Here is a 19,262-nt window from a genome sequence, read left to right as displayed (position 1 = left end):
TGTTCGGGTATGCCCATTCATACCCAACCCACGGCGATGTTTCAGATGTCAAAGGTATGGCCACACTACATCTTGCTCAAGAACGGAGAACTATGGTCAACATGCCAATGAAGGTCACAATGACAATAACTGCAAGGAAAGTAAAAAATGTACGAACTGCAGTGGTTCACATACAGCCCGCTCCCTAGATTGCCCGACCTTTAAGAAAGAGAAGGCAATTCTCAAGATCTGTACTGAGCAGAAACTATCTTTCCCGGCTGCACGCAGGGAATATAGAAAGATAGTTAACTCACAGAACCTAGTCAAACCAGATGTGTCTTTCGCCACCGCTACAAATGTTCATTAAACAAATGAAAAAATGTTCATTATCAACAGTGCGGATCCTGCAATGAACTTAAGAAACTCGTTCAGCTGCTCTCTGATCAAGTTACTTCGCTTACAGCCACTATTTCAGAGCTAAAAAAGGTGAATAAAAAGTCCTACGTCACGGTAAATGATTCCAACAGTGGGATCCATATGAAAGTTCCTGCTCCCAAAGCCCTACTGGTACGGGCAGAGACTACCACGGCTAGCAGTAAGCTCCCTGTAAAGAGAACCCACATAACCACCTCATCTAGGATGTCAATAAAGACATCCCATTCTAATAAGTCTCCTCCACCATCACCCCATATACTGGAGGATATGGTTGAAGAACCTCCCGACCCAAAACCATCGGATGTATCTAAAATAAAGAATACGAAAAAGAAAAACCGAATCACATACATCTAAATTTTATATAGTTTCCTAAGTATATTTATTTATTTTTTTGTTTATATTTTTTCCCTTATGAACATTATTCAGTGGAATGTTAGGCATCTTCGGTCCCGCATTGAAGATATTGGAGTACTGGCACACGTACATCATCTGATAATCATGTGTTTCCAGGAAACTCATGTACATGACCCAATAGCACTCAGAGGATACTTCAGTGAGAGATACAACTGTATAGTAGACGGTAGAGAGAGTGGTGGAGTGGCTATTTTCATGAAGGATGAGGTGTCGACTACAAGAATTCAACTGACCACTATCATTCCTGCTGTTGCAGTAAAGAACTCTATCCCCTTCAAGTTACATATCTGCAATCTGTATCTCTCACCGAACACTGAGTTCAGTGCTCTGGATATCTCAAATCTCCTCACACAAATACCATCTCCATCATTAATAGTAGGATACTTCAATGCCCACCATGTTTCCTGGGGCTCGACCTTCTGCTCCACTCGAGGAAATATAGTACACAGTGTGAGACAAGACTTAGACCTTGGGTCTCACACATTCATATCTTTATAATCTGGTACTAACATCGATCCTTCCGTATGCTCACCGAATTTACTCCCTCAACTTGATTGGTCTGTTTGAGATGACTTTCACAACAGTGACCACAAACCAATTATTATTGGTTTCTGTGTGGACCACGAGATTAACAGAAAGCCACGGAGGTGGGTTGTTGAAAGGGCACATTGGGATGGATATCGTAAAGCCTTCCAATCGCAGTATGACGATGGTGCCAACATTCTTGAGCAATGTTCCTCTTTTACGTCCATGATGCTTGAAACTGCCAGCAGATATATCCCACAAACATCTGGTAATCCTAAACGTCCTTCCATTCCATGGTGGAATGATGATTGCAAACGTACTATTAAGAATCGACGGCGAGCACTACGCAAATTTAATAATAGATCTACAACTGAACATCTAAATTTGTACCGCAGAGCTAGAGTGGTATACCGTCGGGTCTTCTTGAACGCTAAGAGGAATTCATGGACGAAATATGTGAACACCATCTCATGTACTACTCCCATGTCTACTGTGTGGAAAAAATCCATGCAATTTTCAGATCACCAAGGCAATCTATTCTCGGTCTCATTGATGAAGGAGAACTCCTTTCATCATCTTCGGCTGTAGCAAATACTTTAGCAAAATCTTACCACTGGGTATCTCTCACTTCATCATATAACAATGATTTTCAGAGGTACAGAGTACAGATAGAAATATTGGTGTTAAACATTGGTGATTCGGTTGGTGAATTGAACACTCATTCGTATTTAGGGAATTGTTACACGCACTTAAGAACTCACGTGACACTTCCCCTGGACCAGACAACGTTCACCTTGGTATGCTTTCCACCCCTAACTCAGCACTACAACATCTTTTGAATATTTACAATGGTTTATTCTCCGAACAATTCTTTCCGGCCAGCTGGTCAGAAGCATTTATTATTCCAGTACTAAAGCCTGGTAAAGACAAAACCTATCCCTCAAGCTACCGCCCTATTTCTTTAACAAGCGTGTTGTGTAAAATAATGGAGAGAATGGTAAACCACAGGCTTACATGGTATTTGGAAAAACATGGCTTTCTATCTTCGGAACAGTGTGGTTTCCGACAAGGACGATCTTCCATGGACCATTTAGTTTCAATGGAAACAGCCATACAAAATGCATTCCTAAACGCCAACATCTCGTTGCTATCTTCTTCGATATAAAGAAGGCGTATGACACAGCCTGGCGACGTGGTATTCTTAACACCCTCATGAGATGGGGAATCAAGGATAATATGCTTGCTTTAGTCCAGAGATTCTTAAATCACCGAACGTTTCGTGTTGACGATTCACTTTCAGATAGTGTCGTCTTGGAGAATGGAGTACCCTCAAGGTAGTGTATTAAGTACGACCTTATTTTCTGTAGCCATAAACAGTATTACCAATAGTGTACATGCTCCTCTCTCATGTTCTCTCTTTGTTGACGATTTTGTTATTTACATTGTGAGCCGTTCAACGCCCACTGCAGAGCGACTGCTACAGAACACTGTAATTCGCCTTGAGGCTTGGTCCAGTACTACTGGTTTCACATTTTCATCTGACTAAACGAAATGTGTAGTCTTTTCTCAGCTACGAAACCCTTCTATTCCGCAAGTTTTTCTGAACAGAAAGCTTATTGCTATCTCTCCTTACGTCAAGTTATACATAAAGGAATTAAGGACAAAATGTTCCAAACTTTTAGATATGATACGGGTCCTTAGTAACACCAATTGGAAAGCCGATCGGTCATGTATGTTACAATTTTTACTATTCCCTTGTTCATTCCCGTTTAGATTATAGTTGTGTCGCCTACTCTTCAGCTCATCAAACTGTGTTTAAAATGCTGGTTGGTGTACATCATGCTTTTCTTCGGCTTGCCACAGGTGCGTTTAGATCAAGCCCTATCGCAAGCTTTCTTGTAGACTGTGGCGAGCCATCACTTTGGGATACACGAGACCAGCTTTTGTTATCTTATTTTGCCCGTCTCAAAGGACAGCCAAATCACCCAGCTTTTGACCCAGTTCTTAGAAATCCTATTTTAAGGAAGTATGAGGACCGTCCACGCTGTACTGCACCTGTGGATGTCCGGACCCGATGTCTGCTGCAGCATATAAATGTTGACATTCCCTCATTCTTTCCATCACGTCAATCTGTATCCAGGTGTTAACTAAAGGTGTTTGCTAAAGGTGCTCATATCCTCCGTGGAGAATAAACCTTGTAAATTTTACATTTGGCCTTACAACATATGATAAACAATCAACACCACCTACTCGTTTTCCGACAAATGTTTTAGTATATTCTCACCAAGACGAACCCAGACGCAGTGATATACACTGATGGATCAAAACAAGATGATACCGTTGGTTGTGCTTTTGTTGTCAATGAAAGAACTTATATGTTTGGCCTACCCAGTATTACGAGTGTGTTCACCGCTGAACTACTGGCTATAACTAAAGCTTTAAATATCATTAATCCTAAATATAGAAACATTCTTATTTGCAGTGACTCGTGTAGTGCTCTCCAGGCGTTAGAAAACCTTTATTCCAAACATCCTATCGTCATTGAAATTTACGATGCAATGACTGATTTAGGTAATCGCAACACAGAAGTAAGTTTCTGCTGGGTCCCTAGCCACGTAGGGATTCCAGGTAACGAACAAGCAGATTATGGTGCCAAAGAAGAGTGTATTCAACCTCCTTTCACCACCCGAGTTACTACCTTTGATTTTATTAATCGTGTAAAACAATCACTGAGAGCAAGGTGGCAAAGTGACTGGGCGACTACCATCGATAATAAACTTCGACAGATTAAAGATACAGTGTTACCATGGAGCTCCTCTTGCAGAAAAACTCGTCGTGAGGAAGTGGTTCTCTGCCGGTTACGGATAGGACATACGAGGATCACACACGAGTACCTAATGTCAGGAGGGCATGCACCCCTATGCACACGATGCGACTGCCGCATGACTGTGCACCACATTCTCGTAGACTGCGTATGTTATGCGGCGTTGCATCGTAAGTTTAATCTACCCAGAAACATCCGTGATATCTTGTACAATAATAACGAAATTTTGGACCGGATGTTTCTGTTTTTGCATAGTACCAGGTTACTGGAAAAATATAACATTATCATATATATTTTTATGCTGGAAGAGTTTTTGATAATTTTTAATCTTTAGTTTCATTTTTGATTTTTTTGGTTCTATGTCTTTAATTTTATTATCCGGGAAGGGAGCCTTTTCCACAACCTATCGGAATTAGGTAATTTTTATATAGTTTCTTTATTCTATTATTTTAACTTTTATATTTATAACAAGACTTCGTCTGCGATATTAGTTTTGAGTTTTATTTCACTTTTTTGACTTTTGTTTTAATAAATTATTATTATATGATTTATATTAATTTTACACCTTATATGTTTTATTATTTTGGAGTATTTTACCCTTTTATTAATAAAAATTCCGGGCGATGATAACACCTAGGCGTTTTTCGCCTCCAAACTAACACATGTTTACATTGGTAAACATCCAACATGGAAGCCACATTGGATGCTTAGTTTATTGTTGGCTGTCAAAAAGGTTACATATGTTTTGGTATGGTTGGTAATTTTTAACTTGTAGAAAAAATGGAACAAAGAATTTGCATTAAATTTTGATTTAATTATGGAATAAAGTGCAGCACCACACTGGAAATGTTGAACGTTGAATTTCTATGAATAAAACAAGCATTTACAAGCAGTACATATGTTTCCAAGATGGTAATGAAGTTGTTGAAGATGATGAGCACCCTGGACATCCCAGCACATCAACTGATGACAATGTTGAAAAAGTAAAGAAAATGATTATGGACAATCACTGAATCACATCAGGGAGTCAGTAAGGATTATTAGCTGCAACTTCTATGCCATTTGCTTGACACAACCCAAAGAAAATGACTGGATTCATGGCAAAACAATTCATGGAAATTGCATCATGATAATGGACCTGCTTACACTTCCCAGCTTGTTTGTGAATTTTTGGCCAAAAACAACATTATGATGCCTTAGCCTCCATATTTACCAGAATCACTGAAGGAGCTAATCGCCATACTGGAAATTGCATTCCAAAGGTGCTTCGAAGAGTGGAAAAAGCACTGGCACAAATGTATTACATCTGAAAAGGAGTACTTTGAAGGTGACAAAATCTATACTGATGAATAACTAAAAAAGTTTGAGAAAAACTAAAATTCCATCTATTTTTTTTATCAAACTTCGCATTAAAAGTCTGTGTTAAATTTGCATACAGTAAATCCTCAATTTATTCTGTATATCAATAACTGATTTAGAATTTTTATTTTCCTTTTGTATCAGTTAGATTAGCTTAGTTTATTTTCTTTTGACTTCATCTATCACCTGACTTCTTTATGACCTGAAAATTAGATTTTAGGTGAATTCTTGTGAACGTTTTAGAACAGATCTGACAAACAAGTAAATTAACTACATTATTTATGTTTTAAACATATAATGAAATAAAACACTGTATATTTTAATGCTTTTATTAAAAAGAATAGTAATAAAATTAAAAATATTTATGTAATGTACATATTATAAAAGATATAAATAATGGCCAAAAGTATTAATCTAAAATGAAAATAATAGCATCAATATATAATTACAAAAAAAAAAAGTTTAAACATAATTCTCCAAGCAATACTTACTGAAATACTTAATAATTTATAGAATAAATCTACTTAATATAAATCTAGCCTCTTTTCTAAGTGATGAAACTGATACAAATTTAAAATTCTACCAAAAAAAGGCCATGTATTCATAGATCACGCACCTGCAAGTGCTCAGCACTGAATATGTTATTCTTTGGATCAGATACCATTCTGTTTGGAGGACAGCCACTCTATGCTATCTATATGATTGAGAAGCAGAGTTAAACAGGTTGCAAAAACAAAATGTGGTAAATACCTATTCTACAAAAAAAATTTTTCAATTAACACATACTTGATCATTGCCAGGGGTTTTTTATCCAAAATGAGTAACTCAAAATGCTAAGACTTAAGTTATTTGACCGTCAACTCTATTCACAAAGAGCTGAAAGATTTAATTATGAACCTAACTGATTAAGGAGGAACACTATTTAGTGTTGCTCCTAAGCATTTAGTGTATTTGCATACAACAATATTATCTAATACTCTATAAGGTGCAAAGATATTAGGCTTTAATAAATAGAGTACAGTGCAAAGAAATTAGGTTGTAAAAAAGCATAATGGTTGGTAAAGGTAGCAATTCTCCCATGTAAACCATCAATTTTCATTCAGATAGGGAATTTTCAAAAGATTTAAAAATTTCCTTAGGAAGGAGAAAAACAAAATAATTGTCTACTCATATAAAGCGATCAAACAACTAAAACTTCCTTAAAATTTCTCCGAATTTTAAGTTCTCAGATGATTAACTATTGTTGAACTGCCAGATGGTGTCATTGATTTAGCCATGAAAAAAGCATTACATGAACACAGGGTGTAAAGATATCAATACAATGCTAAAATATATTTTTGTAAGAGATAAAAAGAATGTTGTCTTGTATGGTATGTTGAAGTGAACTCTCATATTTATGCAGAAGAATGTAGATTCCAATGAAGTAGATATTCCACTGACCATTAACAGTTCTTGAGAAAGTGGCCGTAATGCTTTGATAATATGTTAATGAATCTATAATTATGTACTGTACAGATTTCGAGTGTTACTTAAAAATTTAAATCCTTCTTTGGAATATTGAGCAAAAACTAATAGTTTAAAATTTCAGTTATGAAAATGTGTATGCTTTTCCTGTTTATATATGAATAATACGTCTGGAATTTAACAAGAAAAATGAGTAAACATGTAATATTTTTATGTATATATTTTAGTAAATGCATAACGATTAAAAATTTAAGAGATCTCTAAATCTGCTGTTTAAGCATTTTTAAAACGTGTAACAACTTTACAACATGTAGTAACAACAGTTGAGGCAGTTTTGTTTAGTGTGTTTAAAAAAAATCAAGCAGGATTACAGTTCAGCTGTTTATTCTTCCATGAGACAAGTGTTTCTTAAGATGATATAAAACCCATTCATAAAAACTTTCTGCAACTCTCAAGTGCTTTCTAATCCATCCTTTGGTAAGAATTTTAGCAGAGAAGAGTCACTTACTGAGCAAGACAGGAACAACTGTTAATTGTTTATAAGTAGCATTTAAAGAAACAACCTCAATAACCTTAGTTTGACCTTGTTTAGCAATTGTAAAAAATTTGTTGTTTTATTTCACAGTTTTTTAGGGAATAATAACAAATTCTTTAAATATTCAAGGTCAGAAAATATTTGTCTATGTATGCAATAAAACTGAATAACATCAGTACATAGTAATGTTTCATTAGTATTAAGAGAGAATATTTTAAAAGAAAGGTTAGGAATACTAGGTTAGGAGAAGTTTTTATGAGAATATTTTTTAATAAAAAAATTCTTCTCTCAAGGTAGATTTCTTAAATTGTTTACAAACAGAACACCAAATGATGAAAATAGAAGTAAAATATAAATAATATGTTAAGTGTTAAGAACTCATTAACATTTACCTATTAGCACTTGTGTCAGAAGTCTTAAAGATCCCAGTTTCTTTGTATACTATTTACAATTTCATAATTACCAAATGAATTTCCAAAAGCTGGAATGGAATGCAAAGTTGGCAAGAGTTTATTACTCCCTACTTTATCGCAGAACCTGGACAGAGTCCCTTGCTGCTGGATCATTCTAATCGGGCTTGCCCAAAAGCTATGCATTCAGTGATTTACAAAATTTCAATACAAAAACTGGTTTACAGAAACTTGTGTGTCAGGTGATTGCCAGAAATGTTGACAGATGGGCATAACAAAAAACATCTTGCTGCAGCATGACTATTTAACTATAAAAATGAAAGAGATGAACTGCTTAACAACACTATGACTGATTATGAGACTTGAAGATGTGCAATTGGATTATACTACTGTTGAAATAAAGCACCAATTGATGCAGTGGTGACATTCATAAACTCTAACGTCCAAGAAGCTAGAGCACAAAAACATTCAGACAGGAAGTTTATGGCCTCTGTTTTTGGGTCAACAAAGGAATATTGTTTATCAAGTTCCCTGGTCGTGGAAGTATTGTAATGAAACTAAAAAAAAAAAAAAAAAACTTTGACAAGCTACAAGCTATTCAGAATAAAATTTGTGAAAAGCTGTCAAATGGGTTTTGTTTTGTTTCTGTACAACAATGTTCGACTGCTCACTGCAACAAATCCAAATCAAGAATTAGTAACTGCTAGGAAATCTTTGAAGATTCACAATTCAGTTCCAATCTCTCATCTAGCAATTATTATCTTTTTCTCTGTTTAAAACAATGGTTTGCATCATAGAAGTTTGAAACTTATGAGGAAGTAAAGACAAAGTTAACTTTGTCTTCAGTAAGGTTTAAATTACTAGAGGAAGAATTTTTTTAAAGATAAAATAACAAAGTGAGCAGATAAAACGTGTTGTAGTGAATGGTGAGTATTTGGAAAATAGTAGGCATATGTAAGTTTATATTATTGTAATGAAGTTTTTCTATATCACTCAATCTTGTTTTTAAACCAAAAAAAATCTTACTTGAATTTACTTGTGAAAATTAGTAGTCACGATATCATCTGCAGTGGAGGAAACTGGTAGTCAAGAGAAAAAGGAATATGGGTACACCTAATAGATGATAGTACAGGTGTCCCATATAAAACACAACCCATCAATCACTCATCCATGAAATTTCAAAAGTCAAGCTTACTCCCCTACTTGTTACTGAAATGGACTTGTCCAACATCTGAACATCGCGACGACGCAGTAGAACACTACCGATAGTAACAACAGTGCAATCATAACGTTCAGTGTATTGCTAGAGACAAGATGGTGTTTTCACTAGATGAACGTGTATTCATTGTTGAGTCGTACTTCAGTACGAAATCAGTGGTTGCAGTGCAAGATTTGTTTCGCCATAAGTACCCAGATAAACCAGCTCCTAACAAGACATCAGTATTAAGATTAGTCGCAAAATTTAGAGAGACTGGTTCTGTTAATAACAAGGAACACAAAAGATCTGCGTCAGTGTTGAATACAGATACAGTCACTGAAATCAAAGACCGATTACTCGCCTCGCCAAATAAATCGATCAGACGTTTGTCTGCTGAAATTAATTTGTCTAAATCAACTGTTCATCGGGCGACCAAACAATTACAATTACGACCTTATTGCATTCAAACGGTTCATCAACTTCTTGAGCCCGACAAAGAAAAACGGCTACAATATTGTCAATGGTTCCGTCGATTTCTATGTTAGGGAATTAATGTTATGGATTCGTTATTTTTCACAGATGAAGCACAGTTTCATTTGGATGGCTACGTAAACAGCCAAAACAGTAGAATTTGGAGTGCTGAAAATCCCCACGTTTATCACGAAAAACAATTACACCCGCAGAAGTTGGGCGTGTGGTGCGGGATATCGCGGAAGAAAATAATCCTATTTTTTTTCGAGTACACCATTAATGCAGAACGATATCAGAATATTTTATTTCAGTTCGTTGCACTCTTGGAAGAGGACGACAGCCATTGCTGGCTACAACATGACGGTGAGACATCGCACTACGCAGGTTCAACTTCTGATTTCGTTGAGGAATTCTTTGGTAATCGTGTTATCGGTCGAGGCTTGTGGCCACCAAGATCTCCAGATTTGACTGCGGCGGATTTTTTTCTATGGGGTTACCTCAAAGAAAAAGCCTACAGCAACAAACCACGAACAATTCAACAATTGAAAGTCAATATTGAACAAGCTGTATTAAATATCCAGCCACAAACTTTGAAAAAAGTTGCAAGAAACGCTGTAAAAAGAATTGAAGCTTGTATTCAAGAAGATGGCGGCCACTTCCAACATTTACTCTAAATGTAAAGTAATGGATGGTAATAATAAAAATTACATTTACATTTACACATGCCTTTTTATTGTTTCAATACCTACCAATATAAGGTTGGGTTGCGTTTTATATGGGACACCCTGTATCTTCAAGAATGTTAGTAATATATTATTATGAATGTATACATACATTTTTGGCAGTTCTTAATTTAAAAACTTATAAAAAAAAATAATCCCTTTTTAAATTCAATTAACATGTATTCAACATTTTTCTATGGATTCTCTGTAGAAAATCTAAGAGAGAATCCAAAGAAATTAAGAATTAACTTCTTTTAAGAAGGTTTCACGATTTGTGATCCCAAAATTATAAAGTAGTTGTTTGGTGTTATTTGGCTTAACAATTAAAAAAAAAATAAAATAAAACTTAAAAATGATGTTACTTCTAAAATTATGTTACATTTAAAAATGTTTTAAAACTTTTTAACTTCTAAACATAATAATCCCAAAGAACATAACATATAAAGATTTATTTTAGCATCTTTTCAATTAATTTTAAAAGATTTTGAAGAGAAATAGAACATAATCTGAATAAATCTCATTTCACTACATTCAAACAACTGTGAATAATTCACTAACTTCAGCAATTACCCAAACTGTTTGTACGATTTGTAAACAATAATTTGTCTCTTTAACTGTCTGTTTAAAACTGGTACAGTATGAACTAATAAGAAAACCACATAAATAGAATCCGTAGATAATAAAAGGACCTGACTATTAAAAACAGTTTTTGTAAGACATGCTTAACCCTTCTTTTGATGTATAGTGGTTTTCATGATATCTAATGCAGTTTATCAAAAATATTTTTATGATAAAGATAAAAAAAACCTTGATCAGTGTTTAAAATAAAACTTTTTTGGCCTGCTTTTCACTAGATACACAGTAAATAGCAACTTAGCATACAGTAGCGACTACTTTTAGGAGCTAATCAGCAAAAAATCCTTAAGGCTTCCTCAGCACAGAGTTTTATCACACAAAAGATTCCTGTAAAAGTTCAGAGATGATAAGATCGAATCAAATAAATATATTACATAAAGAATCTAAACATGCTTACCTTAAACTCCACATTATTTTCCAATGAAAGGTGTTTACAAAGGTCTTTCATATCTTTAACTCTCCTTTCATCGTCCACATGACGGCAAGATCCAACAAATACTAATCTCGTTCTTTCCCAAATATCATCTGGTAAAATCTGCCTCAATTGATACATTGCTTTTAACTGAAGAGGATGATCTTTTTCAGGTCGAAACTGACCAACAGAGACTATTCGTATCTGTGAGTCAGGATTATCATCACAACTTCTCACCAACTCTCTAAAAACTACAGTGTCACAAGGAGGATAAACTCTATGTGTTGTCAAAGGACGATCCCACAAGCTATTAATATGATCTTCTGTCCACGAAGAATTAACAAGAACTATGTCGGCAAACCTTCCAGCAATGCTATAAAGCCATGCAAATATACGATAATAAATGACTTTAGTAAAAGATAGTATTGGGCTTCGAGCAACTGCTGCACTATTATTATGGGCTGCAACTCGTGTAGCCACTCTTCTAAGCATATCGCGTGTAATAGTGGGATAATGTACATAACATGACACATTGCATCCTCCAATATATTTAAATAAGGGCAAAGTAAATGCATAGCCCATTGTATCAATATAAACATCTGGAAGAAACGATGACATAGCTTCTACTCCTAATATCACTGAACCTGCAACGTAAAGTTTAATTAAGCATCACTACAGAATAAAAATGAATATCTAAAATAATAATCTAAGAACATTAACGAACAACAAAGAGCAAATCTCTCAACAGTAAACAGAGTGAATCTGTGGCCTGTGACAACTTTCAAAGTAAATACTGCTCTGCTCATTAAAAAACTAATTCAATAAAAAAAGGACATAAGTAGTTACAAAAAAAAATCAAAATCAAAAGAAATGTTAATGCATTTATAGAATAAAACATCTTTACAGATTACATACACTGAATTAGCAGATTTTTTTTTTTTTTAAATTAAAATATTACCTCAATGAAAACTATAAAAAGACCACAAGGTGTGGGTTGTGGTCTTTCTTGAGATAAAGTTAATTATTTTTTTATACTTAAGTAGTACTGGTAAATCTTAAAATACACATTGGATAATGAATCATGTTAAACAATCATCCCACAATTCTTTAACTAATAATTATCATATTCGTCAGTTGACGTGATAAAATGTCAAACTTCACATATAAATAAAGACAAATTTCAATACAAATAATTACAATTAAAATTATGAGTCATGCAGTTAAAAAAAATCAACTCTACTTCATAGTAATCTTTACTAAATAATCAAAGATCATATCATCAAGACCACACCAAAGATCAAACTTAATCAAAGATCATGCTGCTTTGAATTTATTATATTACCACATTAGTAATGTATTTTTATTTGGTGTTAATAATGCTTATTCAGGTACAATAATTAATCATGTTCTTGGCCAGTATTTTTAACATTAAAAACCCAGCCATTGTATTTTTTAATAACATTGTATAATTTAATTTTAGTAAGATAATTTTTTTTTTTACAAATAAATTTAAGAGAAAAACATTTATCATAAAAAAGCAACAATCACGTCCATAAAATCACAATCTCCTTTTTTCTCTTCCAAAATCACATCTAATAATCTTTCACTTCTCTAGTCATTTTATACAAGTGATTCAAAGAAACGGGAAATTTAAAAAATTAAATAACGTTAATGAAAATTTTTTTTAGAAAATGAATTTTATTTCATGTAATTGTACAAATGTTGCCATTTTAGTTTATTTTTTAAAGATGACATGTTGCAGGTGATCTCCTCTTCTATGTAAACACTCACGAAGTCTCTTCGTTAAATTGTTCATGGTTTGACGTACCATCTCAACTGGAATTTCTGCAATTGCTTCTCGGATCTTTGCCTTCAGTTCTTCCGTTGTAGCAGGTCTACTGTGGAACACTTTGCTTTTAAGATGACCCTACAAAAAGTAATCGCAAGCTGAGAGATCAGGCGATCTGGGAGGCCATCTAATGTCACCATTTTGTGAAATGACACGACCAAACGATCAGCATACAGCTGCCATCGATATTCATGCAGTACGTGACGTTGAAACCGGGCTGTGTTAAGAATTGGTGGAAATCTCTTTTGTTGTTCCACAACAAAGGTTTCAAGCATGGCTACATAACGAGCCGACGTCACTGTAATTGCACATCATACAGTCACTTTCTGGCTGTGCAACGGACGCTGGTGTAGCTGCGTAGGATTTTCTTGTGCCCAGTATCTGAAATTTTACTTGTTAACAAATCCACTGAGATGGCGCTTCGTCTGACATCCACAGTTCGTGAACAAACTCTTCGTTATCATTTATCTTCTGAAGCATTACATTACCGAATTGTGCTCGCACAACTGCATCGTTCGGGTTCAGTTCCTGGATGATCTGCAACTTGTATGGATGGAATTGCAAGTCCTTCACTAACATTCTTCAAACACTTGAACTATGCAATTGTAAAGATGCTGAGAGACAACGGATTGATCGATGTGGACTTCGTGTGACAGCATCTTGTAAAGCTTGAACATTTTGTGGTGTACGGACGGTTTGCTCACGGCCTGGAGGTTTCTTTTTCATTGCCGAACCAGTTTCCTCAAAATTAGATATCCATGTTTTAACTGCATATGCTGATGGAACACGGTTGTGCCGTCCCAGATTAAAATGAGGGTGAAATTCTCTATTCGCTCCATCCACACTGTCATTGTTATTGTAAAACGCTTTGATAGCAAATGCACATTGCACACCACTCCAAGGATCCATGATAACTAAATGGCAGATTAGGTTAGAGAGGCTGGCGCCACTTATCAAGTGGTACGAATCGCCCACGGCTACCAACATAACTTTCAAACTTTCCCGTTTCTTTGAACCTGTATATTCCTGTAACATTCGTAGTTTCGTATGTCTGTAACAATTATTGTTTTCAATCTTATCCATCAATTATAGACCATAAAACACCCGCTGATTCCACCCTCCAGTGAAATTCAACTAGTGATTTATGGGTACTCAAGTTTAGCATTTTTTGTTATTAACACGTTCATTGCTGCCTCGAAATGACCTGACCACTCCAAAAACTCATAAATTTTTTTGCTTGTTTAGATTTATTGGCATTAAAGTGGTATTTTTTATACTATAGACAACATTAGAATAAAAAAAAAGTTATTTTAGAGATAAACAGAAAATGATGCATATGTGGCCCCAGTAGTCTGGTAAATGAAATGCAATACTGAAGCGCCAATGAGCACATACATCGCAGGCAGCTATTATCAGTAGCAATCACTTATACAAAATTATTTTTTTGTTACAATACTGCTCTAATTATGTTGCAGTTAATGTTCAATGGACGCAACAAAGCAAAAGAACATTTTATGTCAAAGAAAAACAATTTTATCAAAAAACAGCTCTATAGTTCATTCTTAAACTAAATAATAAACAACGAATGATAAGTATGAACAACATTGATTTACAAATAACAAGAAACATTTTAATGAAATGAATTACACATAAACATATGACAACAATAATATAACTACAAATAAAAATCAAGTCAATGGCTTAAAATGAAATCAAAATACATATCAAAGAATTACAGAGTATAAATACAATCATATTAAAATGTATCCAAATCACTTGAACGTCTCTATCATAACAGAAATAATTCCAATGTTTACTAATATTTAAAACAAGAAAATTTAAACCAATATATACAATGTTTTTTACACTTTATATTCAGCAAGTCAATTTATAAAAATTATTTATACTGCTTGAAAATCAAAACTAAAAATACAGCTACTTTTTCAAACAAAACATCAATAAGAAAATACAGTATTTACTATCAAATATATTATTTATGTATAATAAAGTTCAAAGCAGTCAAAACACAATCCAGGAGTATCAGGAAACGTCTTACAGTAGTACATTGTATCCTTTCTTTTATTATGTTGAGCACAAAGATGACATTTTTTTTGTAGAGAGCAACTGTTCTCACTAACTTCACATTTACCCATAAAATGATTTCCCACTACTGATGGACCTGGTTGTTTATCTTCCTGTGAAGCATTTTGTAGTAAAAATTCTTCTATCATGACTAATCTAAAATCATGAAAAGGTATTTTTGTTTTCATTGTTTTACAATAAAGTTTGTATGCATTGAATAGCATCATTTCAGTAATATGAAATGCAAGCTTCTTGCACCAACAAATGGTTTTTCTAGCTATTGGGTAATAAGAGAGCATTTGGTCTTGTTGATCAATACTGAACATATAGTTATTATACTCAGCAATAGGCTTTGGCTTTTCTTTAGTCTGCCCCCTCCTGTTGAATACTTCCACATGCTCATTTTCATGTTCAGTAATTATAAACATTACTGCTCTTTTACCTCGCCACTTTCCAATTCCTATTCCTTCTGAATATTGGCAAACAGATTGACCAGTTCTCAATTTTGCTTTAGAAACATGTTTAGGATTGTCTTTTCTGTTATTACGCAGAGTACTGGTTATGTATACGTCAAGTTCTAATAACTTTTTAGATAAATGATAGGAATTATAAAAATTATCCTTACATAGCTAATAACCTGATTCAATTCTCCTTCCATCAAGTGCAGTACAACATTAGCAGCAAACCCATGTTACCGCCCATATCATCCAAAAAACCGGTGTACACATTTACTTTTAAAATTGTTCTGTCAGGTTCAGTAAGCAGATACAACTTTATGCTGTATTTGTGTTTTTATTTTTGATATATTGCCAAAATATCAAATGACCATGCCACAAAATCATTGAGTCATCAATGCAACGTTCTTTATTCGGGTAGTACAAGTTATTCATTTTTTTATTGAACAACTCTAGTAAGGGTCTACTTTTGTTCAAACGGTCATTACAAGTTATTTTTCTGGTTAATTTTGAGTAAAATGAAGACACCTCAAAATTATCATAAATCTATTTCTTCCCATAAATTTGTGAAAACAAGGTATTTTATATAAGCGATGTGTCAACCAGTAATCTTTCAATCTATTTAACTTAATGTTTTCCATGTGCAGAACAAGTCCTAAAAATATTTGGCACTCATCCTTTTCTAGCGATTTTCATAGTGAAATTTGTGACAGGAGAAATAATTTATGTTTTTAAATTATTTCTACCAAAAGAAGTGAGAACTCATCTCAGCTATTAGGAAAAAATCGATAGGCTTACCTTCATTTGGTGTAGGAACCAGTAAATGGGATATTTTTCAAACCTGGTAGCTGGGACATCCATGTAATATTAGCTGGAGTAACTGGAGCTCATGTAGGATTTACTGTCAAGTTACCTGTGTTGTTGGTCAGGTTAATTCTGTTGTCTGGTTCGTCGTTTGTAATCAGATTATCATTGGTACAAATAATTTCTTGTTTTTCCCCAGCACTGTCAATAGTATTATCACACAGAATTTTGGTGTCAGTAATTCTTATTACATTTTCACAATCACTATCACAAGAAAATTTGTCACCACTATCATCATGAAAACAATAGTCAGTGTCACTATCAATGTCAACGTCTTCATCAGTGCTTTCATTAGCTAAAATTCATTTCAATTCTAAGACTGAGAAAATTTGTTTAGCGTTTAAATGTTGCCTTTTTGGTCAGAATGGACCAGCAATTACATTGTTGGACATAGTGCATACAGTAATAAAAAAAAATGAAACCACGTACGAACTAAATAAATTTACATTTCATACAACACACCTCTAAGAAAGAAACAGAATGACTGAGGCGCCAGTGAAGCAGGACAGTGTGGAAAAATAATATTAACACACCAGACACACATGTGGTGTTGCCAGGCGGTGGGATGACTGGATGGCAGGTACCACATATGCGTCCTTGGCGCTGAACATGTTAAACAGAGCAGATATCCTGCTTATATAGTTGTGTATCAGTAGAGTATACTTTTAAAGAGGGAAAGAGGTAACATAACATTTTTTAAAAAAAACTATTACGAGTGATAGTTTGAAAGTTATAGACATTTCAACCTGTATACTTAGAAATAAGCAAAAAGTATAAATTAAAACTAATAGACCGTGTTAAATAATAATTATACTGAAAGTTGTGCTATTACTATATTCATTCACGACACTAAGCTGCTGTTATATATCTTACAAAACTTTCATCATATCAGGAAACAAGTTACGTTTCTGAGGCCTGAGACCAGGAATTGTAGTCATGGTTGTTATTTCACAACAACGGTATAACAACGGTATTATTTCATGACGGTATAACCAACTGACGGTATCAGGACTACTAAATCAGGTTTAGATGCCAAGAGCTAGACATGTGAAAAATTAGCTCTTTTTCATCATTAAAAGGCATACAGAAATTCCAATTTTAATGTAAAATCATCCTGTCAAAATCAATATATTTATATACATTAGAGAAATATATATCACAGTAGTTTTCTAAGTAGATATTCTCACCAAGACTTTGCAGCAGTAATGTAAAATATGGATATCGTTCAGCTTCAACCCATCCTCTCTTATGAAGATAGATGAAGTCTACAGTACGAGGTAATATTATATTAAGATGATTTTCAACTTTGTGCATTATTTCAGTAGGAGATGCATCTATATCACCTGTATAAACAACCACTTTTAAATCTTTAAACCTGAAACAAGAAAAGTACAGCTAAGAAAAAATACTACTGATAAAATTATTAAATTAATAAAATTATTATCAATAAAAGACAAAAATTAAAGTAAATCAGATAGAAGAATAGTATTTAAAACAGAAAATAGATTAATATAAACTACAAAGTACATCAGAAATAATCCAATTCAAACCAAAATTATGTGAATAATTCAATTTGTTTGATAAAAATGATCAATGGTAGCAAAATTTATTAACAAGTTTATGTAACCTATTATTTTTGTTTCTACCTTTTAATTAACTTCATATATATGAAACAAATATATATTTTCATTATATCATAAAAATAACAATAATAAAAGATTTGCAACAACCTTCGACATAGCATTTGTTGAAATATCAATTGGGCCTTTGCCATTCTTTGTCACTGTATTTATATTTATGATTATTCTCTTAGGTTGCATTTCAGGAGTAAAATTTCAACACATAAAATATGAAGTAAATAAAATCTTGAATCATTTTAGTAAAGCATTTTTTATATTCAATCATTATTAATAATGATAATAATAGTTTTTGTACGTCCATCAATCAGAATACTTTCACAAAAAAAGAAAATGTAATCAGGGCTTTGATACACAATGACATAATATTTTTCCAATTTACTTTACTAGGGTACAATTTTCTAAAATATCTTAAACAACAAAGAAACCAAAGAGACTGTGCTTTTATTTCTTCCTTAAGAAAAATTTTTATTTTTATTTTTAAAAAACTGCATTTTCTGATAAAAGTATATATTTCTCTTTTCCCTGCTTGTTCATGTGAATACTTCACTACTACATTATTCAGCTGGTTTATCAATTCTATAAAAACAGTATTGATAGAAATCACCATACTCTGTTATACTATTAAGATTGGTTTGAGCCCTACATACTCTGAATTAAAATAATTCACTGCAATGTAGTAACTCACCTATTCTGAAGTGCTTTGATAGCACACCACAATACTCTTTCACCACCGCCACCAGTATTGCAGTAAGGATGAAAGAACCCGATGCTGGGTCCAACCCATTTCCTGGTAAGTTGTCGTCGATATTGACAATGATGTCGTGCCCAAGTTATCAATGCAAATAAAGCAACTACTGCTAAAATTATAATAAACAGTAAAATGTATATTAATTCAACCAGCATGACCTGTAAAAAGAATAAAAATCATCATATATAATATAAAATTTACTATAGAAAGAAAATATTTCGACCTGATTGAGTAATTATT

At 33.7% G+C, this 19,262-nt stretch overlaps 1 protein-coding gene across 1 annotated transcript in view; it reads right to left on the bottom strand.

Moving 5' to 3' along the window:
* The window catches only part of Alg11 (ALG11 alpha-1,2-mannosyltransferase), a 33,387-nt gene that overhangs the window by 7,350 nt on the left and 6,775 nt on the right, over positions 1 to 19,262 (bottom strand). The window contains exons 2-4 of the mRNA XM_075382262.1: positions 18,960 to 19,180; positions 17,822 to 18,009; positions 11,370 to 12,028 (exon numbers count right to left, since the gene is read on the bottom strand). Of these exons, the coding sequence (XP_075238377.1) occupies positions 11,370 to 12,028; positions 17,822 to 18,009; positions 18,960 to 19,177 (1,065 nt within the window). The 5' untranslated portion in view covers positions 19,178 to 19,180. The remainder of the gene's footprint in view (positions 1 to 11,369; positions 12,029 to 17,821; positions 18,010 to 18,959; positions 19,181 to 19,262) is intronic.

This window comes from Lycorma delicatula, chromosome 1 (genome assembly GCF_047948215.1).
Source record: "Lycorma delicatula isolate Av1 chromosome 1, ASM4794821v1, whole genome shotgun sequence".
NCBI lineage: Eukaryota > Metazoa > Arthropoda > Insecta > Hemiptera > Fulgoridae > Lycorma > Lycorma delicatula.
Note: the sequence above shows the minus strand (reverse complement) of the source record. Positions and strands in the feature narration are given on the sequence as shown.